At 35.9% G+C, this 26,459-nt stretch overlaps 1 protein-coding gene across 1 annotated transcript in view; it reads right to left on the minus strand.

Annotated features, from left to right (window-relative positions):
• The window catches only part of TNFRSF19 (TNF receptor superfamily member 19), a 57,808-nt gene that overhangs the window by 12,493 nt on the left and 18,856 nt on the right, over positions 1 to 26,459 (minus strand). The window contains exons 4-5 of the mRNA XM_009290243.2: positions 19,774 to 19,952; positions 16,396 to 16,481 (exon numbers count right to left, since the gene is read on the minus strand). Coding sequence (XP_009288518.1) covers positions 16,396 to 16,481; positions 19,774 to 19,952 — 265 coding nt within the window. The remainder of the gene's footprint in view (positions 1 to 16,395; positions 16,482 to 19,773; positions 19,953 to 26,459) is intronic.

Raw genomic sequence — 26,459 nt, forward strand, 5'->3', positions numbered from 1 at the left:
GCGATACATCTTCTCTTAAAACTCACCTGAGAACAAAAATCTATGATCTTATTTTAAAATTAAATGGAAGGGGGAGAAATCACGAGCATGCCTTATAACGCTTTTCAGATGCACCTCTTGAAAGAGGAGGTAATGATGGGGTTTCTCCCTTCTGTAAAAAGCTTAAGAGCCCTTCACCAAGAAGCACAAGATGGAGGTTCAGTTGCGTCCTCTGCCACTTCCATGGAGACTATTTTATTTTAGCCACTAGGCTGTAAGCTGAGCTGGGTAAAAGCGTATTTCACCTCCCCAGTTGAATTTGCTGAGTTGTAAAGCTTTAGCAGAAGTAGTAAGAACCCCTCTTAGCATAGCCAACAGTCACGTGAAATATATTTGTGGAATGCAACACAATTAAATAAACCATACTCAGGCTTGCCCACCACTTACTTTAACACAATTATAAACAGGAAAAAAGTATCACTAATGTAGGTTAAATTCTCCAGGCAAGGCAACTACTTCTGAATGTGGGGTGGTTGGGTTTTTTTCTTTTTTTTGGGGGTGGAGGTAGGGTGGGGTTGTTTTTTTGTTTTTTAAAAATGTAACTGCTAGCCATTTCCACATATTGGAGGGAAAATACATCTGTACTATGGAAAACACAGAGTGTGTTTATGTAATTAAGACTGTTTCATAATACTTAGACACAACTGGGCTGAATTACGATTCCGAATTAAGGTAGAAGTTAAGAGTTGCATAACCAACCCTACTAGTATTTTCTAACTTTTTAATGTTCAACTTTGCAACCTCAGCATCTTTTAAAAATGCTTTTTTGGGTAAGTATTCTAAAATACATGGGATTAAATATAAATTTTCATAATGTGATAACATATAGCCTTAACACCTTTAGAAGCTGGACATTTATCACTAGCTTACTATAATACTGCAAATACCAAAGTAAATGTCACGATTTACTGCAAAGAAAGTTACCTGCTGTGCAATAGTAAGCATGCACATGAAAACTATAATACAGATGAAAAAGCTGTAGCTTTGAAGTCAGAAATAATAATAAGCTTATAAAAAGCAGTTTTTAATTCACCACTTAAAGCCTTGGGGATAAAGTCAACTCATACAGAACAAAAGGCTGCTGCTTACAAGATCCTTGCTTTGTTACATTACTAATCTGAAATTTAACATCTCCCCTCTTTAACAGAAGTCAATAGGAATTGGTCATAGAATACAGGAGACACTCTGAAAGGTTATCCTTGAGAAGTCAAGCTCTATTGGTGAGATTCATCTGAGAAACATCTGCTTCTGAGGGAGTCACCTGAACTTTCTCTACACAGTGGTGGTGGGCAGGAGAAAGGCTCTTTTAGGGTGCAATTAATCTGATTTGTTTTAAACAGCTCCCTTGATCATTACTCTCCACCGAATACAGAGTGAGCCTAAGGTCACCAGCTTATAGATGTAGCCACTATAGATATACACAGTCAAGAAGCAGGCATCCTACTCTGGGTTTGTCAAGTAAGGATGCAGGGTTTTGGACACTTTTGACTATTTTGACTTTAATTTCCCTGTTTCAGTTCATTAACTGTATAACAGACACTAAACATTTTACATCACTTCTATTGTAAAGATAAAAGTCAATAACAACTGTAAAATTTGTAACAATTGCTTTAGAGTTGCAGAACCACAGAAAAGCCCAGTGGTAATTAGTAACTCACATTCTGCATGGAGTATAAAATAGTGTGTAGCAAATAAGGCCAGACATAGAATTACACGTTTTGCCTATACTGTGCTTTAAATGAACAAAGGCCCAGTGGGAAATAACATATGCAACAATGTAAATAAAACCTGTATCAGAGTGACTATATATGAAGAAATCTAATTATGGTTGCAGGCCTCAATTCTGGCACATTCTAACTTTGGCAAGTTTTCTTAGAATGAGGGCTTCAGTTTGTAAGAAACATTTCATCAAAGAATAAGAAGAGTATTCTTATAATTTTATTTATGTTTTTAGTTATTTAGCAGGAATGAAAAAATAAAAATAATCTACACTCTAAAAACCTCAATTTTCCTCCTTAAAGTTAATTAAAAAGGTAAGAGGAAGATCAGGTTTTATGAAGACAGATACAATCATTCAATGTTGAATTTGCAGTTTTCATCTAACCTGATATTGGCTTCTAGATGAAACTAACTTCAGAAGTCTGAAGGTCTAAAGACAAAGTCAGAGCTACTCACCTTAGGCTCTCTTTCTAAAACAGAGCCAGAAATAGAAATCTCCAGAGAAGTAATTAATCTGAAATGGCTTGAAAGACTGCTTAGTGTTAGTCATCGAAGCTTACCTTATCTGGCTTGCCTGAACTCTTGAGGTACCTAATTCTCTCCACCGATTATTAGTGGGAGTTTGGGCTGACAACTTCAGTGTTAAGCATTAACTTTTATATGCCTAAATTAGGGTGCATTAATTCCATCCTGAATTTCCAGATGCAGATATGGTAACTATAAATTACATTCAGTAGTATGCACATACAATTATACCACTGGACTTAAATGAAACTTTATTAAAACTGGTGGATACAACCCTTTATTTAAGAAAGCTGTAACAAAGAGCTATTCTTTTTAAGAAACAGTCACAGCCTATACCTCAAAGGCACATGTCACTGCCCAAAATAACACGTGAGGTCACTCTATGAACTTTGTAAAAGAGGAGGCTGGCAGCGCACTGCTTTAGCACAAGTGAACCAGTAAGAGTGAGAACATGTGAGGCCTACCACCCAAAAAATTAAAGGTGAGCAAAGTAGAGGATAACAACTGGAAGGATACAAGTGATCAGCAGGAACATAAGGACTTTCTTCTATTAGGTTGTTTCCAGCTCATGAGGTGTTCGTTTATAATGAATCATTACTGCTAAGGCCCTTAGTGCACAACTCCTGTTTCAAGGCTATAACATCTTATCCTATTTCCAACACATTCCAGTCCTCTGGAGTGATATTTCAGAGCTTTTTGCTTGACAATGATTTTCTTAATAGAGAGTTGGCAATATGGAAAGTTTCAGCCCAGATGGATTCCCTGTTTTCTATGGTATTTTTTTTAAACAAGAAATTTAAAAGAAACACAGCCCAAGTATTTTGTAGCCAAGCAACATAGCCAATAGTATCTACCAGCACCAAGTAGAATAAAAAAATCCCAACACACTATTGTGCATTTGTTTAGCAGTATTTTATACTCACATGTCAGTCACAACTTGGACTCTCTGTACCCAAAAGCCATAGCAGTCAGCATGTATTTATTCCGTAGGCACCAAAACTCAGTGCTGTTGAAGTGGTGCTAATGCAACCATTCCCAGAATTAGCTAGATGATTATGAGAGATAAATTTAAACTAATATTTTCAGTCTGAACATAGCTTAAAAGCATGTTATTAAATTCATATATTTAAAATAGTCTAAAGCTTCTGTAATTAGAAAATGTCTAAAAAAAAATCTAAAAAAAAATTACTGAAAAGCTGTAACTACTACTTATTTTTTCAGATTACCCCTAAACTCAATAAAGGAAAAATTAACTGAAAAAATATTTTGCAGCTTTACTCTAATGTATGCAATGCTGGAATAATTTTGATCAACCTAATGGCCAAGTTAAATAAGAAGCTTGCAAACCCACTCCATACAACGAACAGATAATTGCTTATAGCCACTGCAAGATTGGGCTAAAGGGCTAGCCACATTAGTAAGTACACATAAGAGAAAAAAAAAACCCATAGGAAATAGTACTTTTTTAGTACAGGTCAACGATTAGCTCCTTCTCTGTAACTCAGGAATTTCAAGTTCACTTTAATCTAGTGTAATTGAGCTAACCAGCTCTTACATTAAAAAGTAATGATTAAGTTAAATTTCTTGCAGACATTCTGTACCTAAAACAAACATGCAGCATGCCTCTGGCAAAGAAGGATACTAATTATAGGATTGACTCATAAGATGAAAGGTTGCACAAGTTACTACTAGAAACAAAAGTATGGTAAACTGGCTTGAAAAAACATATTTAAATTCTCATACTCCACAGTTGAGAATTTCATTTTCTAACTGTACTTAACAGTGTCAAGAAACAAAACTAAATATGCTTGCAAACTGCTTGCTCATGTTTTAGATGAACGAACTAGAAGTGAATGCTGCAATTACAAACTTCATTCTACACACTAAGGAATTTTTTAACCTAATAAAGAAGTCAGGTCTCTACAGTGAATTTTTACTGCACAAAACCATGCAAAACTAAGTATTTTGGTCACTCTCAGCTTTCTTTTGTTATATAAAACATGCTCTTAAAATGGATATTTAAGGATTCATTGCATTGTCAGGCAATGAATCCCTAACTTCACTCTTAATGCAACAATTCATTCCCTGATTTAAAAGGAATCATAAAAGAAACACATCACCAAGGCTCCAGACATCTGTGGGGAAGGATATGCAAGTTCAGAAGTAGTTTTGTATTTCAAACTGAAGCTTTCACTGGGATTAGTAGATACGGTTGCCAGCTGTGAGAACAAAGATATGAAATCTGCCCTATACGTTACTGTGTACTGATTCGATATAGCCTTCTGAATGCCAGATGGGCACCACTTATGTAAACTCCTATTAACAGCTGCATGAGCTTGTGATGTGAATTCACGAAATAAATGAAATTTGATTCAATTTATTTTAAAATCACAAGTTGACATTTCCATTTTCATTTCAAGCTATACATTTTCCATCATATTGTAGCAAGCAATGAGGAATGTATTTTCAAAGAGATTTACATTGGAATACTGTGTTCTCTCCGAGATACATTAATACATGCTTTAGTAGATAAAAATGGATTACACATAATTAGTGCAATTCTCATGCTGAAACTAGAAAGCCAATGCCTTTCAGTGCAATTCAGCTTGGTCAAATATCACCTCAACTTCATACCATCTACTTAACAACTTTACTGGATTATGATCATACGTATTTTATATACTAAATTTTCAGAGGTTATAAACAAGTAGTTTTGAAAAACATTTCCATTCCTAATTTATTCTGTGATTTCCATTTGTATGATGGAAGCCATTTACATTACATCTGTTCACTCAAAATCATTTACTATTTATACTGCTAACAGCTTTCTAAGTAGGGACTGCTAATACTAATCTTCTAGATTTTATATTAGAGTAGATTTTTTTTAAAGTTTCAAACTTCTAGTATTCAAATTTTCCTGTCGTCCCCCCCCATCATAATAAACAAGCACTTTCAAGAGGTCCAGAAATCACCATTCATTTTACATTATTTTCCTTTTTGTAGATTTTCTGCTGTTGACGAATGTGGTAGGAGCTTATGCTACAACCTTCCCAGTAAGTACACTAATGTAGCTCCCTGTTCACTACTAGATCACTTGTTTTTGTAAAATCAGAAAACTTCTTGTCTGAGGTCTCTGTTACTCTGTCAGCATGGATAGAAATTAGTCATCAAGGTCAAAAGGATTTAAAAGGGATAATAAATGACAACAGTATTGTATATACTGTGTTCACTTAGGAAACCAAACTGAAGAAGACACAATTCTAATCTTATCATGTATCTTAAAAGGTTTGCAGTAACACTTGAATTTACAATTCTGAAATTACTTTAGCCGCCAAAAATGACAACTGTCACAGCTATGGGCCACTGGCAACATTCAGCATGCTTCAAATATGTAAGTTGAAAACAATTAAAGACAAATTCTCTGTTCGCTGAAACCTGGCCTTCAGTGGCCAGAAAGGAAAAAGGAGTTTCCCCCCCAAAGAATGCTAAACTACCAGGAAGGAAAATTCTTTCACAGATCCAGAGATGAGTACGATGCAGGCATTAAAGAAATGATCCACGTGCTCAATGATAACCACCAAACACTCCGATAGGTGTTCAGTCAACAAACCCAATTCAGCTCAATCCAGATAAATCTAGAACTTAAATGATAGGGATGTAGAATGACAGGAAATGTTTGGCTGTCAGCAAGAAAGAACTTCCTATCGATAGCCTCAGGAATGTCTGTGAGGGTCAATCAGCACAAGGGTGGGAGACAAGCCCATCAATTCTGGAAAAGGAAACCTTATGGCAGCATCCCACCTGCATTACATCACATGCTTACACAAAGTAACAGCAGAAAAGAACTAGAAAGGGTTGTTTTGGTTTGGTATTTTTGCTCTGTTGGAAGAGCTACAGCATTCCTTCATTCATCAGCTAGCAACTGAAGTAGTGATCTTCATGAGTCTCTACCATCAGAGAGACAGTAAACTGTCAATCCTTAAAAAGTACAAATGTCTTAACTGGCATGTTAAGATGAGTATTCTACCTCCTTATTTATCACTTACTAGCATGAACAGCATTTTGCATAAAGTGTATATATATGACTGCCCTTGAATCAAATGAAAGAGTATTATTTTCAGACACATTAAAAAAACCTAACCTTTACTTTTGCTGGGACAAAGTGAGGTTACAATATTGTTTATTTACTGAAAGATGGATGGTTTTCACTGTTGGTGTATCAGTTTGGGCTTCCTTCTTCCATTAAGTACCGCCTCAATCAGACAGATTTCACATACAAAAAACCCTCTTCACTGTGGAACTTTCTATACATTTTGATACAGAAGAAAGTTTCACAATCGATCTCACACAGCTGTAATTATGGCAACATGTGTGAAATCAATCTAACAAACCATGTTTTGCAAAAGAAAAATCACATACTATAATTACCATATGTAATAAAAGGAAAGGTTTAACAATTTCCTTGAAAAAATGACACACAGAAAAGGGGGATTGAAAGCACATCCTTCTGTAGAGCCTCCAGAAAGAAATACTACCACGAAATATGCATTAAATCCAAATTTTGTTTGGCTTTGCACTGCTACTGCAAAGTCTATGTTAGTGAACCATACCTTGATCTTGCATATGCCGCAGAAATATTTATATGTATGTCAAGGACATTTTGTGTTTTTACAGCTGCTCAGAAAATATTTTCATTACAGAAGTACAAATACAATTACAATCAAGGAAAGAAAAAGTGACAATACTTTTCTGACTGAAAAGGTACAAAACCCAAACCAGTTAATATATCAGAAATGTCTTTTAATGATTCTTTTGTGCAGATCCATTCCCTGATGTAGAGGATTACTCATCATAGTGCATGAAGCAGCGCGTTAAAACTTTTTCAATTCTATAAATTGTATTTTAGAACGTATTCATGATGCTCCACGTGAATTTACAATTACCAAGTTTCATCCCATTACTTATAAACCAGTTTCTGGAAAACTGTGGCATACTTTCCTTCCTGTTGATCATACTTTTTATGGGGGGTGAGGAGGGGGGAGGAGAGAAAAAGAAAAAAAAAAAAGATCAGAGGTAAACTTCTTGTCTGTTTACATTTTTCTTCCTTTTTTTGATATGCATTGATTTTTGTCAAACTTTGCAGAGCCTTTACAGAGCCATCTTCAGCTTTTTAAGTTTCCATTGGATGTTATCAGCAGACCTTCTCTAGGATTTTCTGGTCAGTCTCAACGCATCTAGTAATACAAAGGTAGCGAGAAGCAAAACAGAGGACTACCCATTATTTGAGACTGAAGAGCAGAATAACTGAACTAGAAAGTCTCACCTAGTCACCTGTACTTCACACAAACACACAAAGCAGGCAGTAGGGAGGAAAGTTTGGCTGATTAGTCAGATAATCATTTAAATGGAAATTCACTAATTTACAGCTTAAGCTTTACTTCAAAAAAACAACTCAAATTCTTATCTATTTGAACAATTCCTGTTCAATAAAATAATAGTCTTATTGGTATACTTTCATCAGCATATCCAAACAGCAAAGATAGCAGATATGCTTTTCCCCTCTTCTTGAAAAAGCTATGAGTATTAAATTAGAATTTGTTATTTAACCATCACTTGTGGTTGCAGTCAGAATGAGAGAATTATGAACACTGTCATTATCTTAAGATATCTTAGAACAACTGAGCTGTATTCAGACTTATTAATTTGGTAAGACACGAAACTAGGATCACAAATAGGCACAGGCCCTGCAGTGCTAAGCACTGTACCATCTAGGCTGCGTACACAATGCTGGGAACCTACCTGTGGTGGGAACCCACTTGTGATGTAAGAATCAAAGAGTAAGGACAAGAAGCCAACACACAGGTAGGTAGTCAGCGTGATAAGGAAAGAATTCTGGACTCAAAGAAGTTATCAAGAAAAAGACTCCCAGCCAATATCCCAACGTGCTCTGCTGAGTTTGGCATCAGAAGAGACCATGGAACAGATTCTCCAGAGGTGGGTGACAGAATGATTAGCTTGTAGATCCTGGTGGTTTCAGTGCCAGCTGGGCACATAGCCACTGAATGTTGCAAATGTTTTGGGACGACCACTGAAGAGTACAGAGAACTTCGTAGGTGCCTCCTTAAATTCCAATTCATTACCTCTTGGATCAACTGTGAGAGAGAATGGGGTCTGTATTCTCCAATTAGGCACCTATTGAGAGCATCCTGCCCAGTCCATGCATATGTATTTCCTTCCATGGCAGTCAGGGGAAAGCAGGTGAACCACAATCCTTTTGGCCTAATCTAAAGCTGCAATGTGTCCAAGCCACCTGGACCCAGAATCAGTGGAATACTCCTGGAGACCATAGTCTATGAATGGTTGTAGGTCCCCTGGGCTTTTCAGTGTTTACACAGTTAGGTAGCTGTCAAGCAGGACAGTTGGTGATGCAATTTTGGAGTCAGGAGCCTGGGCCTATTTGGATATTTAAGCCTTAAGTACTTCTAAATACTTGACAAGGCTAATGCTGCCTATACTAAGCATATTTCTAAAGCATTCAGTACTAGCCTAGTTCTTTCAGTTTGTAGCTTGAACTGGGTTACTTGAAACTCACTTAGTGAAATAAAATTTCACTGTGCCAAGAAATTAGCAAGTTAGATTTGCACTAGCAGGCACAAAATAAGTGACCCTGTTTACTGTCATTGTAAGAGCTTCAGTGAAGATCAGGAAATTTCAAAACAGTCATTAGAATTGCTGAAGTTGTTGAGGTTACTATCCTTTTACTATAGACTCAAATGATAAATCTTTCATAACAGAGCAGACATGCTATACTGAGTACTTCTGTTCTACAGAATTTACTAGTAAGTGAATCAATTCATTAGAAGAACCCTCACACCTACAGTTTTGCAGCACTAAGCTATCTTTCTGATAAAACAAATTTTCCTCTGTAAAAAGTAAACTGCATGGAACAAAACATTTAAGCATAGTGCAAGAAAATGGACAAAAGTCTAACAGTTTAGACTGACTGGAAGCCCTGAGAGCTTTGGCTTCCAAGTTTCGATTCCTTGGTAAAGTGTCCGGCTGGCTACACAGAAATTCTGTTGGGTTTGGATTAGCAACTCCTTGCAATGTTATTTCAAAATTTTTAAGCTAAATTTTCTTCTATGGAAAATTTGGGGGTTTTGGTTTATTTTTGGTTCCTCCCCCCCCCCATTGTGTTTTGGCACACTCCGCACTTTTTTTTTGGAGGAGGAGGAGTAGAGTGGATGGTGGATAGAAGCGAGGGAAACACTTCTGACCAGTTCTGTCTACTATAATACATATTTAGTGATAACAAGTTACATAATGAAATGCTTCTATAGATACAGGCACAGAAATGAGAGGTACAGACAACAGGAGTTAGTGAAAGTAAGTTGGGAATGCATATGAAAAAAACCCTATTCTCTGAGCTAGGCAAGGAGAAAGTTTTGGAACGTGATTAAACTATGCAATGAATCTAAATTTCCTCTCCATTAAGTAACGTTTCAGAACTATTGTAACTAATTTTAGTGGTAACATCTCTGCTATTAAAAGAAGGAAAAATCTGCCCCCTCTTTGTTTGCAACTTTTTGTTTTAGGAGGGGAGCCCAGCATGTAAAGCAAATTCAAAACAGGAAGAAAAGGAGCTGTTGGACTCTAAGTCATACATGAATCTTTCCCCAATGGGTCAGAAGCATCACAATTATCAAGGACAAGGAATTGAAAACATTTAGGTTTTCTAGGTTAACTCTTTGATCTACGATGAGTGAAAGAAATAAAATTGTAATAAAACTTTGTACGACATGTATAGCAGTTCTCATCTCTCTGAAACACCTAGTCAAATTTGTTTCAGACTTCCTCAAGACAAGTTACTCTACCATCAGGTCACATATGGAAAATATCAGACTGACATTACATTTTTACAAAAGTGTACATTTCAGTTATGAGATAATGGAAAGCTAATGTCTCTGTAATAAAACTACTTATATTTATAAGCTAGTGATGCTATTAGCTGTACTTAAATTAGCTATCACTCCTTATGACTTTTGTGAAAGGTTTATACAATATTCCAGCTGCTTTCTATCACACTGTCCAACATGGCAAAGAGCATTATGAGAGATGCTGCGAGAACACCCCAAATCAGAAAAAATAGTGAAATAAGATGGACATATATGTTGGAATAGAACCAAATAATTAAGAATGGTTTCACTTGTTATAGACTTTCAGCTGCCAGTTGCCTCATATGCACCTAAACAGCCTACCTGCAAAGGCTGCCTTGCATTAGTAATACAAAGTTTACTATATAAAGCAACCAAATAAAATTACAGAAAAACTTAATAGCTGGAAAAACATTATCTGGAGTCTGACAGCTTTCAAATCTCAAAATTGATAGAAGAAGAAAGAAGAAAGTGATATGAGTAAGTTAAAATTCCACTACGTAAACAGAGGAACTAATGTGGAATTGAATGTCATCCAAAAATTACTCTCAAGTTAAAATGCTATATTTATGTTTAATGAAATAATGTAAAAAAACTCCAGCAAAGCTGAGACAGCGGGAATTTTTCTCTTTTACCACTAGCAGAAGTATTTTACAGAATACATATGTAGCCAGCAAGCTTCCAGCCCCCCCCCTTACTTTTAATCATGTGTGTTGTCACTCTACAATATTATCCTGCAGACTGTAATTTCTAGCTTTTTATCTTCTTTGTTCTGAAGTATAGTCCTTGCATACCCCAAATACCCATTACACTCACAGGAAAGTTTACAAAATCACAGATCCTAATCTTGTAAATGTAAGTAAGTAGATTTATACCAAATCTTACTTTTCCTGTACTAGCTACTTTTAACACCAGGAAGAAGGAAATACCACCAGATTTTATCCCTTAAGTAGCACCTTTCATTAGTGAAACAACATACCTTGTAGATTTAAAGAGTGAGACTCAGCTGCAGTTTAGCACACTTCAATTTAATTCTCAGAAAAACAATTCTGTAAACATATAGAAGTAAACTAGTTAAAAAAAAAATCTACAGAAGAAAACTGTAAAGGGAGCTTTGCAATCGATCTTAGTGAAGGTCGCCAAAGTGGTGTAAGTTCCTTAAAGCAACAAAATTTAAAGCAGGTAAGATATGGACGCTTCACATGAAAATGTAATGTTTTCACTATGATCTGCTATAGGTATTTTGTCTCAACTAGCCATAGTCTTTACTTTTACTCCTCATCTTAGTAAAAACTATTTATTTTCTAGTTTGAGATACTCTTTATATTTGAAACGACTATCACTGAAATCAATATCTCAAAACATGGCTCACGGCAAAAAAAGTAGCAATTTTAGACCCGAGTGTAGGTTTATTTCAAATTCACATGATGTTACAATCAAACTGTAGATATTTCCACTGCTGTGACTTATTCAACAAAACATTTCTGCTTCATTGAAGCAAAGAATGCGTTTATTTCCTGGAACGTGTAGAGGCTAGTTTCTCAAGCTCCACACGGAATGGTATCCCACACCCATCCTGTCCCCCCCCCCAGCTTCCCATGCTCCTTGCTTTATGTCATGAAGACAAGCAGAAGTAGTCCTGGAGAAGGAAGAATGAGTTTGGCTGGACATACTGTGCAATTTTTTACTGTGTAAAAAATACTTTTTAAAAAATAATAGTGCAGATAATTACAAAAAAAAAAAAGGACAAGGCTGTTCTTTTGGTGGTGGTTTGGCTGTAAAGTGCTCTTGGCGCCTAGGTGTTCATTTCCTCTCTTCCTTGACTCTCACAATTCATTCCAATTTAACTGTTTGTACAGCCAAATTCTAGACTGAATTTTCATGTAACAGGGGAACACCACTGACTGTAGACTGGTCCAGAAATGAACAGTAACGTGGAAGTGCTAGGAACTATTTTTTTAATACAGCTCAAAAAAGTTCAGTGTCACAGGTGGTTCTGCTTAGTAGAATGCCTGTCCAGAGGCTGAAGGATTCTGGTGACTCTGATGCTGTTCTACATTTTGAATTGAACAATACAGCAGGAACCACTTGCAGGAATAGCTGACATAGCCAAGCTGATAAAATAATTCTATTGCTTTAATTTTAATCTGCCATCTTCTTATGACCAGAAGAAGATAAGGAGTATGGTTTCTAATGTTTTTTTGTTTATTTGCTAAGACAGACTAGCTGAAAACATAATGCTTGCTCAAAGAAAGCAACCGTATCTTTGGAAAATCTGCTCCTTACCCCAGCCTTTCCTGCGTCTCTCCTTCACTTGTGCCACCACAAGTGTTTTGGGGTTAACAAACTCATTAGATTTAAAAATAACCTTAAGAAGGGAGTTATTTTAATTCTTTGTATATCACGGATAGAGTCACAGTCTAGCTTACTGAAGAGTTTCATTAACAGTTTAAGCATAACCACTGGGGCAGTACAACACTGGCCTAGGCAGACAGGAGAGTGAACTCTGCAAGCCTAAATTGGTGCTGAGAAAAAAGAATCATTGGACCGTACCTACATCACTGTTTTGCTGTTGAACAGATACCAGTTTGGGACAGTCTATGCTACCTTCCATTTCAGAAATTATGTCTTTGATTGGTAGGGTTTTCACTTTAATTCCCAGTTCAAAAGGACTCCTTTTCTGTCATTCAGTTGAGAAAAAAAAAAAGTCTTCAGGTAAGAAAAATGTCTTCAGTTTACAAAGTGAACATAAATAGTAATTTTAAAAACATGCTTTCATTTCTAATCTAATGTTTAGATGCTGACCCTATACATAGGATTGATATTTACAGTTTATTTACCCCAACTAAGCAAATTAAAATATAACTATATCATTGTGTATTTAATTTTCTGACATCCTAAAAACACACATAAATCATTGTGTCCCCTTTAAAGTTTACACAAAGGTGATAGCAATTCTCCTGGCCTCTAAAACTCTCTTTACTTGTTCATTACAGAATCCTTTCAACTTTGCCTCTAGCAATTCACAAACTCATTTTTTCATGAGTAAATATTTAAACCAGATCTGTTTTAAAATGTCTACAGAAAGAAAGAAGATAAAAGCAAGTATTTAGATTTATAGCTAACCAGGTAATAATCAACTGCTACTAGTGCTGAAAGAACTTCATCCATGTCTCAGCTTTAACATGAGCCTTTAGTCCACGTAGGGGGCTGTGAGCCTTTGTGCCCTTATAGTAATGTTCTTAAGCAAACAAAAGATTGCCACACACCTCACAGGACAATTAATTCATTGAAACAGGACATTTAAACTTTTCCTTTTCATCTGTAATATAAGAGTTAGCTGCACTAATATTTGACTTTCTGTTTCACAGTGGAAAGACAGAAGGATAAGAAAGGCAGAGAGTTAGAACTTAGTCCTCTAATCGAGAACTTGCCCCTTACACCTAATGGTCTGTCTCCATTTAACTTCAAGTAATGCAGTCTTAAACATCTTAACTATGAAAATATATTCATTATTGAAATAAACAGCAAACATTTTCAGCATTAGGTGGAAAAAGCTTGCTTTCACACACAGTTATTTATACTTCCTTGTAGAATCGTGTTTTTGACTTAAGTCTTAAAACTGAGATATTTCCACCTATTTGTGTTAAGGTGGACATAAACTCAAACAGATTTCAGTTCATTTACCTACTATCATAGGAATAACTTCCTAGGCTGCTCTGAGGCAGGCACGTACACTCTTCTAAACTGAGACAGCTTATGTTAGAGACCTGAAGAACCAATATACAAATTCCAAACAAAAGCATTCTGAAAACCAGAGTGACATACGGTAAATTGTACTTCATGGTAGGATTTCATTATTTAGGATTTTAATGGTTGGTTAGTATGTAAATAAAAAACATTTTCATGATTTCAAACTTTTTAGTATTGCTTCTGTAAAAGCTAGAAATACTTGCCAGTTCTCACAACTTGCCACCAGAAATATGAAAACCAAGCAATTTTTAACACTTCTTGTATTTAGTCAAAGGCTTTGTTACAGCCATGAGATTAGAGACTTTTTTCTGTTCCCTAATCTGGATTTACCATTGCATCTTGTGCCAGAGGAAATGCTCCTCTCCATGAGTTTGTCTGTTGCCCACTTAAAATTAGTAGTAGCTTCCTAATGGTTCAATTTAGGTTCCAAGCTTAAACTTAATTACAAAAGCCAAATCACTGTAAACTAAACAATTCTGAGTTATTTCAGAAGACTTGGTAACCATTCTTCCACCGTCTTTTAAAAATCAAAATTTGTGATTTTGGAAAGATGAAAATACGCATGAGTCACTAACTACAATCAAAGCAGAAAGATAGGGGAGGTAATTTCTTCTTCTTCCCTGTCTTCAATTGTGCCAGAGAACAGAATTCATATTTGAATAGCATGCTTTCTTAGGAGAAGGGAACAAACAAGAAAAAAGGAAAAATTGCATAAAATTAATTTATGAGTTAGAGATCCTAGATCAGAATAATAATGTTGCACCTTGGATTTCACTTACTTTCTTTTTTTGTAGATAAAAAGAGAGTAAAAACAAATGAAGGGGATAATACTTAATTGAATCAATTAGGGGAAATGAAAATAAATGTACATATGCAATTGCCTGTCTGAGTTGCAGAAGGTGTTTCTAGACAGAGTTTGAACCCATTGAATTTGAAGTGATTTGCTCTAGTAAGTCAAGATCAGCATTTCATTCTTGGCATTAAACCCCAGAGCATGTGCTATGAAGAACATACTTTCTCTAAACGCTTTTAAGATATTACATTGTCTGCACTACAAAAATAGTTGAAAATTTTTGAATTTACATTCTAGGCTTATGTTATACATGGGCAAGAGTTACTGCTGCAAACATTGTAACTTATTTGACTTATTCTTTTTATAGAAATCTGATTTACTAGTTTTCAATGTTGCAATCTTTAATAAAAATTATTCTGATTTAGAGGGATAGAATGAAATTCTCTCAAACCATAAGAGAAATGCACAAGAAGCCACATTTATAAAAACTTCTACTATTAAAGATACTGTCTGAGTACCTGGTTTTGTAAGTTTATTCCCCAAAGGGCACTAAAACTAGAATGGAAGCAAAACAAGGAAGTTTGGCTCATTTGAAAAATGACTACCTAAGCAATAATTGAAATGCTTATTTCATTAAATTTAATACAATATAAAACTATTTAAAAGTATGATTTTAACACATAATAGCATATACTTGGTTATATTTTAATTTAGCACAAATAAAAAAGAAAGCATGTTTATAAGAAACAGTGTGTCCTTATTAAAGTAGGATGAAGCATTTCAGAAACTTGACAATTCATTCTTTCTATAAACAATTGTTTCTGTTTGGAATAGGGGGGGAAAAAACTCCCAAAACAACACTTCACAGTCACAGAAACAAACAAGTAAACCCAAGGTTTTCCATAAGATTATGTTGAATCAATTTTATTTTTCATATTATAAAGTAGACAGCAATAAATGCAACAAGAATAATTCACTCCTTTTATTGAATTAAAAACTTGATGTGATGTAGACCATCAGTAGTCTTGCAAGAAGTAGTAAAAAGGCTTCTGTTACAGAATAAAGAGGTTCTCTCCTATTAAAGAGATTCTAATCCTCTCATTGGCCAAAAACAAAGAGAGAAACTGATTACTCATGTCCTTCTTAATGTATATAGTACTATGAAGATATTTGTTTATATTGTTCTCTCTCACTTGTCACCTTAGTACAAAAGTTATTTTTAAAGGTATCAACAAATTACCCCTTTTGGGTGTCAGGAAAGAATTCATACTCACTGAGGCCTACCTGATAGTAGGCAGAGGGTCTAGAAGGCTGCCTTTCTTTTGGCATTAACACAAAACAGAAATTAAAATTAATATGGCATCATCGGAAGTGGACTCAAGACTCCCCCATCATGTGGTATGACAGGAATGTTTATCCTCAAGTGACTGGTCACATGAGGGAACTTTGCAATGGTAGTGCTGGACCTGCTGAAGTGTATTAACAAAATCATTTACTAACAAGAAAATGAGTCTTTAAAAGAATTCTTCATAACTGTGACTGTCATTTTTTGCCAAGCTTTCAAGTTAAAACAGAAAACATTCTAAAGCAAAACAGTTAATCCCACTCCAACAGGAGGAAAAGAGCACTTACAGTGAGGCTCATAGGGAGGAGGAGGATCACCACAAGGAACACACTCCATGTCTTGAAAGCCTCCAAGCTTAGTCTTCCTATAAAATCTAGAAGATAAAGGAATGAAAAAACTATTTTTCCTCACAAAATTTGTCAGGTGTTTTAACAAAATCCTGTGTAACTGCAAACTTTTGTCAATCTGTGTCCCAATGTAAACTATCAGGAAATAGAAAAAAAAGTAAACAAAAGTACTTTAGATATTAATTAACAGTACAGCAGTAGATCTAAAGTAAATTGAGGAAAAATTCTAAATCTGTTAGTCCAAATGCATAGTCACTATAATCTTATAGTCACATAAGAAATAAACAATCCTGGAGATTTCAGACAGAAATCAATAGCCTGATCAATAGATCACAACATACAAGACAAGTATGATGAACTTACATTATGCAAGCTTATTTATACATTTAAAAAATAAAAGTGAACTGATCAAACCACATAACTCTCCTAAAAGAAACAAGATATTACAAGGTAATTATCACCACTAACAGTATATAGTGGACCAGACATCAATGCTTTCTAGTTAAAATCCCCAAGATATCCTCTAGCTCAGAGAAGGAAAAAAATCACTCATAAATTGGTTCATTTATGTACTTGTACAGAAGGGCATCCCAAAACACAAAAATTCTAACATGCTGTGTGACAAAATCTTCAGAAAATAAGATTATTCTGATTGTTTTGTAGAACAGCAAAACAGTAAAAATGGCTTTTCAGAATTACATTATAACAAACCAATAATCCCTCTCTGACTCTTCCTTCTCCTCCAGGAAGATCTTCACTACCAACCAAAATCACAACGTGCATGCAAATTAATGAAGTGCCCACATGAGTCCCAATCTACATTATCCAATTCTCCACTTTGTTTTTATATTCTCACTTAAATGTATACTTTAAACATTCTAGATAGCAAGCATTTCAAGGTATGAAAAAATGGATATTGCAAACAGAAGTATCGGTCAGATGGTTTAGATAAGTAATAGCAATGGGAGGCCACAAGCAGTAACAGGTGAACAATAAAATAAAACTCTAATCCAAACTAATCAGCCAGCTACTCATTCCTAAGGACATTAATGCAAAAACATTAAAAAAAAAAAGCTGTCATACCCAAGGAGACATTTTATTCTAAAGACCCTTCAAGAACTTTACTATTGAGTTTATGTTTGGAGAGCTTACTGACTATAGTGACAGGCAGAAGCCTACATTCCTAAACCAGGGAACAAGAGTAGTACCAAATGAAAACACAGAACTTGAGTGTTATATTTCAAATTTGTATGAGAGTATGACATCCTCTAAAGAACTTATCTATGACAGCTCCCTAATAAAGTAAGTCTACCTGTCTTTCAACCAGTCATTAGTACTAAGCTACAATCAACAGCTGTGGTCTGTTCAAGATGAGTATGTGAATTAAGTGTTTTCTGTGGTGGTAGTGGTAGAGTAGTACTAACTCTACTGATGTTAAATTATTAACACTGCAAATGCTATTAAGGTATGAAGACTGTATCAGCTAAAGCAAACAGCTTTCCAACTGCTCAGGAAACTTGTGCTTTAACAATGTGAACAGAAACAGCTTCATAGGCTGTAAGACTGAAGGGGCCACTGTGATCATTTACTCTGAATGAAATGTGTTAATATTTGGTTTTAGCTGACATGCTCACTGTAGTGTTTTGAAGCTGAACAATAGGGAACGGCATGTTGGAAACCCATGCAAAACAGAAATAAATATGATTGCTGAGAGGTTAAACATTAGCTAAACCATTTGGTTTGGCTAGCTATATCCTCCATTCGCTTAGGCAGCATCTAAACTGATGGACAGGTATGAGTGGTGGCATGTTCTACAGTTCTGCTCCCCAAAACGTCCAGACCAGATGATCTGTGACTCCCCTACCAATGACTCCCTCCCTCCTCATGTTTCCAGCTTTGCTGCCAGTAAAAGCAGGTTATGGCAACAGCTCTCATTTTAACACATACTCAACACACATATCTAGAATACATTCTAGACCAGAATACTAAGAAGCATTCCCAAGTCCCCCAGTTAAGATTTACTCTTAATTCATGTTTTATTCTGGCTTCTTTTTTGTTCCTTTCTCATCTTCCAAAATTTAGCTTACATTGTTTACACCACAAGAAGAAAATTATCTCCCTGCTGACAGCCAAAAAAGCACTACAATACATATATATTAATATGTAATGAGAGTATAAATCAGTCCACCATGTGGCTGCAGGTAGTATCAAAAGTGGTTGTGAGTAACATCTAATGCCTGGGGCTGCACCTTCTTATACCGTGACTTAAACTAACATTAGTTACCAAAGCTTTACTAAGTGTTTTTAAATGAAAAGACCTCACTTCCGGCTTGAGAGGAATAACTGTAGGAGCTTCGACAGTGTTCAGGTATTTGATAGCTGGTAAAATAAAAAAAAAAGTATATAAAAATAAATAAAATAACTGAGAAACATACAGGAAACAAATATATGAACATTTAAGTATCTCTGAAATACATACCCTGAAAATATAAAGGCTGTTACAACTGCAGATCAGTTCTCATAACCTAATCCTATCAATTAAACTACCAATCCATAATTCAAAAAAGCATCAGAAATGCCTTTTAACAAATTCATGGCAGGTATTTATAACAGCAGAACTTGGCCGCAATGTAAAGAATAGCCTTTTGGAGATCTTAACACTTAATACTACAAACAGAAGATTAGCAACAGAGATCTGGGATGACTGGACAACAAACTAAGCACAGGTTTTGATTTATAACAGCAGTTTCAGTGAGTCTCCACACTGTTATAATTTGTTCCAAAACAATTCTTTCAGATCCATTTATGATTTTCAGCCAGGATCATGCTCTATGAATTTACCAACATGATGAAGGAAATTCAGGAGCATAAACCACAGCCACTACTTTTGACCTAAAAATGTTATGTGTATGAGAATTATTAGGCATTGACCTAAGGAGGGGAAAAAAGCAAGCAAATAAAGTGATCAGTCTCCAAGAAGGTAACTGTGTATGTTTCCAAATGTTTAATTCTTTTTAACAATGAAGTAAGTCACCAGTAACTCTCTATTTCAAAGTATTTTGCTCAGGCACTGCATAGACATTACTCTCATAGATCAGGTAGGTAATTATCAAACCGTTTTTATAGATGAAATAATTTCAGAATTGCAGTCTTAATATGTGCTCAGATCATACAGTAAATCATTGGCAAGGCCAAGATTGGAACCTAGGACCTTCATACTTACATAAAGGATACATTTACCCAGAAAACATGAGCAAGCAATGTTAATGCAAATTGGTTTTGAATTTGTTCGAGTCTCATCTTCAGAAATGGACTTACCCTGGTAAACAGTCTCCACACAGTGCATTGCTGGTGGCAGAACAGTTGGCCTTCTGAAACCGGTTAACTAGTGCACAATCCAGACAAGGCTTGCACTTCTGAAAGCCCCAGTCTTCCTTGAATCTGTTTGGCCTGCATGTCATGCACTGTGCATCCTCCCCATATCCAAAGCCGCATTCCTGTAGGGATTAACAAGCAATAGCAAGCTATTCAGTCACTGAAAGCATGAACAAGAAGAGAATGCCGGGATAAAATGAAGACCTAGTGTAATTATTACTGAGAGTAGGTCTTTCTAGAGACAAAAGCCATCCTTTCAGCAAGTTCAAATGTGTCTTCCACTGCTAATAATCTCCCTTACTTCTATAAGTAATACTTAGTCATCCACTTTATTCATGAAACCACTGTGTATTTGAATGATAAAGGGCTTCAAGGACTCCCACAGTTTCATTATTACTAGCTTATGGTAGAATTATTGAGCTGTCTGTTTTTTAATTAGGTCAGTCATGTGAAAGTGCAGAAACTGGGACAAGTGAAGTATAAAGGCACTTACTCAGTTACAAAAACAGCAAAGAAGCACTTTGATATTAAGGTTCATAGCTAAGGTGAACAAAGTTAATTGCCGAAGAGAGTGCACTGATCTTCAAAGGCTTAGAATTTCTGTTACCAACTAAAACAGAGCTGGTTAATGACCATCAGCTAGGCATGAAACGTTGCTTAGCCACTAAGAATTTCAGAAACTCAACCCACTCCAGTTCTAACAGTTCTTAAACTGTTGGAAAAGTTTAATAGCTCTGCAGATCACAGGGAGGCACAATATTTTACTATACAAGGAATATAGTTATGGTTGGTTATTTATCCCAAATTTAGCTATTTAAAGAAATTATTTCCATTCATTTGAAAAGGACACCTAATACAACTGACAGGCTGCAAAGAGAAACACTTTACCCAACAATATCTAATAGTTTGGGGACTGAATTCTACCAACTGATTATCAAGAACTATCAATCTATTTCATGTCACTATTTCTTAGAGTTATCAAGTTACTAAGAGTTGCTATTCCCTTTTCTCATCTGAATATCCTATTAATTTTTTTTGCAGTACTTTGGAGTTAGATTTGATGCATTAGTGACACACAGCAAAATGGCAAGAGGAATACAATGAACTGCTGGAAAAGACTTACTGGGAAGGGAGTAGGTAGGAAAGGCACAATGTGGGGACCTCCTTCTCCAGTATGTGGTCTCAGTGGAAGAATAGGGCATCTTCCCAGCGGGAAAACTGCAGGAAATCTTCAACTGGGGCAACTTAAGGGAAGGTTTCCACCAGTTTCCTCCACAACACATGCATGTTCGATGCATATAAATAACTTTTTCCAAAGTCACCTACCTAAGCAAATCTGCTGCAGTAAAAAGCTTTGAACCTTACAAATGCACTCAGGATGATAAAATAACAATAAACAACTTCAGATGCATTTTACTGGACATTCTAAGAATTTTCAATTTTCTTTTTTGTTAAGAATATCTTCACTGTCCTCTGAAAAAGAGCAAGCACTCAAGTACACAGAAAACTAACAATTCTAAGAAAGTAACTACAAATGGACACTAAAAATAGCCTTCTTCCTCTGTCTCTAGACCCAGGAATTAAAAAAATAAGTTTTAATTTTTGCTTTGTTTTTTAGCTGAAATGTAGTTTCTTACTATTGAGTATTATACAGATTAAGCAGGCAGACAAATCACTGTAGTTAGTAACAAAAAAAAAGCATACTACAGTTTCATACACTGTACAGCACTTCTCCTGTGAGATACTGACCCTAATAAAGCTGGTAGGCAAAAGGCGATAAAAATATTTCTTTTTTTTTTTTTTAATTTACTTCAGCCATAGAACATTTTCTACCATTTTATTTCAAACCTACCAGTTTCTGCTAGGAATCGATGCCAAAACAATGGAGGTTCTAGCAGTTCTATTTTATGTTACCTAAAAATATCTTACTGTGTTCAGTTTTACACTCAATTTCATTTATGCAATTGTAAGACTGTATACAAAGCTACATGATTACCACTGGGGACTGGAAACAGACTAACTTCTGTTAGGAGATTTTGCTCTTCCTAAGTCTAAATAAACTTTTTCATTGAATCTCATTATTCCTTAACACATTCTTTCTAAATACCTACTCTTTACTCTTTCTATTTAGAACATCCAAATAGTAGCATTATAGGATATATTATATAGCTCAGTCAAACCATGTATATTCGGACCTTTTGATAAATCACTTGGAATCAGTGCCTCCCAAGTCCTAGTAAACTTTCAAATATAAGGCTTAAATTAACTTAATTATAAGTTTTTCTTTCCAGACTACCTTTGAAGTTTCTGATCAAAAACAAGCAAACACCAGGAAATAAAGTTAGAATTAAATGCCTTCAACTCACTGGCCCAAACTACCAAAGCTTGAGTAAGTTGTTTCTAGCTCTACCAGATCTGCTTTGCTATAGTGGGATGTATGGACACATCTTAGTGGTCCTTGGTAATGTGGAATGGTTTACTTTAAAGCTGTAAAAATGGTGGATGCAATATAAAGAAATCTTCTGCCCAAGGAATTTACAGTCTCCAGTCTTTTCAAGGATGGCTTCTAAGTCCTTGACAGGAATTCTGCAGATATAATCCATAACAACTACAACTTTACGTATGTGCTTTTTATGTTCACACAATATTTGAGGTAGTTAACAGCCTAGCAGGTGCAAATAAATATTTAAGCTTGTAAACCAGGCAGAACTTCAAACATCTGTACTCATAATTAACCACATTCCCAAAACTGAAGGATATGATTTAGACGATGGATTCAAATCCTTTGAAATCTTGGACTTTATAATTCAGCAGTCCAGCAAAGATACAAGCAATCGACTGTTCATCTTTTATCAGTACGTGTGCAACACTGATGTGCACCAGTTTTCTTAGCGCTCTATTTACAAAGTTGCCAAGTTATATGGCTGATGAGATCTCAGTAATTCACAACTCCCCTCATCCCTTCTATCCTCCCACTCATATTTTTAAAAGAGTGCTCATCTCCTGTGGCAGTTCACCTCAGGACTGCAGAAAAGAGAAATAAAACTTGTAGTAACCTGAATTAGCGCTAGATTTAAAAAAAAAAAATTTTTATTTTTGTGCCAGGAAAAAAAAAAAGAGCAGGTAAATATACGCTATATTTATTTCTCCTATTGTGAAGTGTACTGTGAAGAACGCTTAACCCACCCTTCCCTTTCCACTTCCCCTTTTCAATGCTACCATCAATGGTACCAGGTAACATTAATGAAAAATTTCTCTCTCAAATGATACACAGTACAAGCCATGAAAACCCAAACACTAATTTAGAAAACTGCATTAAAATTAATTTGAAAAAAATCCTCAAAATTCAAATGCACTTCTATTTTCTGGATATTTATACAGCTTTCACCTAGGAATCTGTAGCAAACTAGTTAACTAAACTCATCACTTAGTTTGAAGCTAAAAATATTAAAAGCATACAATAATACAGACACCTCTTAAAGTACTACCTTGGCAGCGTTAACATTGTCTTTCAGTATATACTACCCAAACACTGATTCAGACAGAACGACCTAAAATGTAGCAGACTATAAAGGGTAACGGAGTTAAGTGGTATGGTTTTTCCCTAAAAGTTGAATGCAATGCAGAAAGTAAATGAACAGTAAACTAGATTTTAAACATTCTTTCAATTAAAATAACCTCAAATTTTATTTAAAAAAAATATTTTCAGGCATTATTAAGATCATAATCTGCAAGTACATTTTAGAATTTTATTCTAGTTCCACTGATTATCCACAACCTATGTAAGTCCCTAGACAGTACAGCACAGAGAAGTTCCACTTAGGCCATGATGATTACAAGAATATTTGGGTATTCAAGAAAAAGCCTTCCAGTCATTAAGACACTCTTAATCAATGTCAGGTCATATAACAGGTTGCAGCACTATACTGGTGCTGGGAAATGAAGTTTTTAGTAATACCTTTGAGTGTATGGCATTGCTAAATAGCACACAGTTTTAGCTTCCAAAAGTACCTTAGGCTGTGGATCAGCCTCATCTAGAATCCAATAATCAGCCGTATCTATCAGCAGAAGTCTCTGAGCAGGACAGGCTGCAACAGTGTGCTGCAAACCTGTCAGATTTAGCTGCTGCGGCGAAGTGCAAAGTTAGTGTCAGAAAAGTTTCATGCTCAGTGAGTAAGACTCGACCTGCCTACATGCAGCTGCTCCAGCTTCCAGGACACTGACCCAGAAACACGTTAGCCCCTCCTGTGCTGAGATATGGCAGGCTTCCTCACAAGCAGCTCTCTTGCTTTGAAAAGTTACAGAGTGACTGCTAAACATGGCAGCAGCTGCTCTCAGTAACTTCACTGGGACAACATGTCAGACATAGCACGCCACCTTTCACGTTCTGTATGAGGACTGTTACCTTCAGAAGTAGCTTCAAAGAGTACCTTCCTGTTTAATTCACAATTCCTTTTTTGAGCCAAGATGCAGGTCTCCTTTTCCTTCATCATACACCTGGTGCAAGGAAGCAACCTATGATACGTAGCCCTGCCTTAGCAACCATCAAGCTGCCTCTGTCCCACAGGCTCTCTGTGCAGCAGCAGGCTCTTGGTGACAGTATTTATCATCACGTGTTTGGTGGCAATGCTGGCTTAAGGCACTCTCTCCCTTTCATCTCTGCTTTTTCTTCCTTGTCATACATTGTCCGCAACTGTACTGATACAACTGATTATGAGGCTGAGCTGTAAATCTGACCACAGGACTGATGCAGGTTAAAAGTGATCAGTTCAGTGATATGTTCCATAGTACACCCTAAAAATCTACTGTGTCAGCATAACTGCACAGGTAGGGCACTGTGGAAAGAACTTACTACTGCCCAAACTGTCATTTCAATGTTTCTGAACTCCAGCCTCAGATGTGATCTGTTGACAAAACAATCTAGAATTGCAGTTAAACTTCTGAGTTGTAATATAAGCTTGATGAGGCTGAGATATGGATTGCTTTTTCATATATAAATAAAAAATAACCAAACATGGAAGCTATAGAGAGTTATAGATTTTTTTTTTTAAAAAAAGCAAATTATGGTAAAAGGACTAGAAGGACTCTCATTTCTGTAGTGGAACATTTTCAGGAAAAGGCTGAAACCCAAACTATCCCAGTTTATTTTTTCTGCATTGTGATTTATATAAATTTGAATCATATATAAGGTTTGATTTATACAGAAACACTTTACTATCAAGCCACACCAATGACTATTCAGGCATTGGCAAGTTGAAGTCACTTAAAGAATGAAAGATATTAAACCATTTGCTTAACTATGTGATGCTTTGTTTCCTACTAAAAGAATGAGAAATGAAATAATGCTGAGCCACATGAAGCAAACCCTTCCTTCTGAATCGATACAATCATTTTAGTCTCCAACCCCAGAAGAAAGCACAGCTAAAAAAAACCCCAACAAACAAAGCCAGACAAAAAACAACCCCAAACAAAATACCCACACACTCAAAAGCAAGCTATTGCAGTCGTTCAAAGGCTTCACAAACATTACCAAGGACACATGTTTATGAGAAAAGGCTCTATAGATTTTTTTTTTTTTAAAATGAACAAATAGAAGCAAACAGGCAAAGAAGCTTTCACTCCCTTCCCCATCAATGCTAAATTGTTGATACAATAACAAAGCTGGCTTTCTTATGATGACAATATGTTAAAAGTACTTTATAAAAAAATATAATCAACGTAAGTGATCAATGGATTTTAGTTCAAAGTTAATGCGACATCTGCAGTGCTGCTGTTAGAACAGTTGATAGGGAGTCAGAAAGGAAAAGTTGAGGGTGTACTATTTTTTCTTATTTTAAGGTAGAAAGAATTACATTAAAAACATTCTTGAAAAAGAGAGCCCCACTAAACTGCGACAGCAAAAGCTGAAAAGAATAGTCTCGATTTGGAACTAGTTACGTGAAATAAGGCTGGGTTTTTTTGTTGCTTTTTTTGTTTCATGCTGTAAAGGGTGTCTGAAGTTGCTTATCTATGCAGACAGAAAGGTCAATCCAATAGATTGAGCACTAGTTTGCAACTAAAATTAAACACTCATCATAGAATCACAGAACAGCTCAGGTTGGAAGGAACCTTGAAAGAACATCTGGTCCAACCTTTCATGGGACAGGGAGCCGAGATGAGGTGATCTAGTACCCTGTTCAATTGCTTCCTAAAAACCTCCAGTGATGGGGACTCTACTACGTTCCTGGGGAGGTTGTTCCAGTGAATGATTGTTCTCACTGTAAAAAAATTTCTTTCTTATATAGAAATAAAACCTCTCTCCCAGTACAACTTGTGCCCACTGCCCCTTGTCTTGTCCATGTGGCACCTTGTGAAGAGAGAGCCTCCATCCTCTTGCTCCACTCTGTGGCCTCTGTCTCCTCTGTTCCACCAAAAGCTTCCTGCATTACCATGGGCAAGTTGATTTCTGTGCTAGTGTCTCAAGTATAAATTAAGAAAAGGCAACAGCATTTCCCTAACTTAGGTATTATGAAATGCTCACACAGTATAGCAACAAAGCTCATATAAATAACTCAAGTTAATACTTGTAAAAATAAGTGTATACACACACACACACAGAGTGTATATATGTGTGTATATACACCCACTCT

The sequence above is a fragment of the Aptenodytes forsteri genome, unplaced genomic scaffold (genome assembly GCF_000699145.1).
Source record: "Aptenodytes forsteri isolate BGI_AS27 unplaced genomic scaffold, ASM69914v1 Scaffold155, whole genome shotgun sequence".
Classification (NCBI taxonomy): domain Eukaryota; kingdom Metazoa; phylum Chordata; class Aves; order Sphenisciformes; family Spheniscidae; genus Aptenodytes; species Aptenodytes forsteri.